At 42.7% G+C, this 1,259-nt stretch overlaps 1 protein-coding gene across 4 annotated transcripts in view; it reads right to left on the reverse strand.

The window, feature by feature from the left end:
- The window catches only part of PHF8 (PHD finger protein 8), a 103,202-nt gene that overhangs the window by 60,946 nt on the left and 40,997 nt on the right, over positions 1-1,259 (reverse strand). For all 4 annotated transcript variants that reach the window (XM_010845879.1, XM_010845878.1, XM_010845877.1 and 1 more), the window contains exon 6: positions 639-825. In XM_010845879.1, coding sequence (XP_010844181.1) covers positions 639-825 — 187 coding nt within the window. The remainder of the gene's footprint in view (positions 1-638; positions 826-1,259) is intronic.

Raw genomic sequence — 1,259 nt, forward strand, 5'->3', positions numbered from 1 at the left:
CCTACAGCCCATGTTCTGCAACAAGAGAAGCCAGTGCAATGAGAAGCCCATGCGCCACAACTGGAGAGTAGCCCCCACTTGCTGCAACTAGAGAAAGCCTATGTGCAACAATGAAGACCCAGTGCAGCCAAAAATAAATAAATAAAACTTTTTTAAAAAACCAAACACTTCATACATGCTCTATCTTCAGTGGTGGCAGTCATGCAACTATTTACACAATTGTCAAAATTCATTAAACTATAAACTTAAAACCGATGAATGTCATAGTAACAAAAATTATAATTCAATAAACTTGGGAGGAGGTTGAGTGTCTCATGTTACCAGAAATTTCTGCAGTAAATACGGACATTTCCATACCTAGAGGTAGGAGTACAGATTGGTTCAATTAAGATAACAAAGAAAACCTTAGACATCTGTTGTTATTTTTAAAAAAGTTAATCATCAAAACTATGAAGCAGAGACAACTTATACTGCATATCCACTCAATACCCAACCTTGATAAGAGTAGTTATGTGTAAATGTTACCCAAATAGAATCTGGGATGCAGGTAGGCCTTAGCAGCCTGTTTTATGCTACCACTTGAAACAAACAGGGAGGCCCAAGGCCTGGCTGTCTTCAGAAACCATACCCATCCTTACCTTGAGCACATGGTACCAGACCGAGGTGCCACCAAAGTCAATGTGAAAGTCTGTATAGCTATCCCGCACGCTCATGAGGCAGTACTTCTGCACGTTGGGCCTCTCAAAGATACACTCCTCTGGCCACAAGTTCTCCACCCATGAGAGCTTCCGAACAATCTTGGGTGTCTCCACAAGGTTAGAAAGCCTATCAAGGAAGGGGTGGAGAGCAGATGTCAGCTGATTGGGAATTGAAGGTTGAAGCCAGTATAAAATGCCCCCCATCCTAGTGAGAACCAGGGAAGACAAAGAAGTTCTCTCCACAGAATCCCCAAGAGCACATAGTACACTTATTTTTGTAAGACAAGTCAGCATTCTCTTTCTACTCAGCTATGGAAGTTCCAAGTCCCAGCTCCACAGCCATCCCCAGTCACAGGTGATCATTTCCTCCACTGAATGCTCAGAATCTCCACACCCAGGCCCACTCACTTGGCATGTGGTGTTTAATAGTATTGTATTGTCCCTATGTCATAGTGTCTTCTTTATGAAGATCAAGTAGAGAAACCTGTCAGAGCTCAGTTTCAGGTAAAGAAGTGTTTATCTGGGACAGTGGCGCTATCCTGGGAGTTAAACAGTGACCAT

This window comes from Bison bison, unplaced genomic scaffold (assembly GCF_000754665.1).
Source record: "Bison bison bison isolate TAMUID 2011002044 unplaced genomic scaffold, Bison_UMD1.0 scf7180017864227, whole genome shotgun sequence".
Lineage (NCBI taxonomy): Eukaryota > Metazoa > Chordata > Mammalia > Artiodactyla > Bovidae > Bison > Bison bison.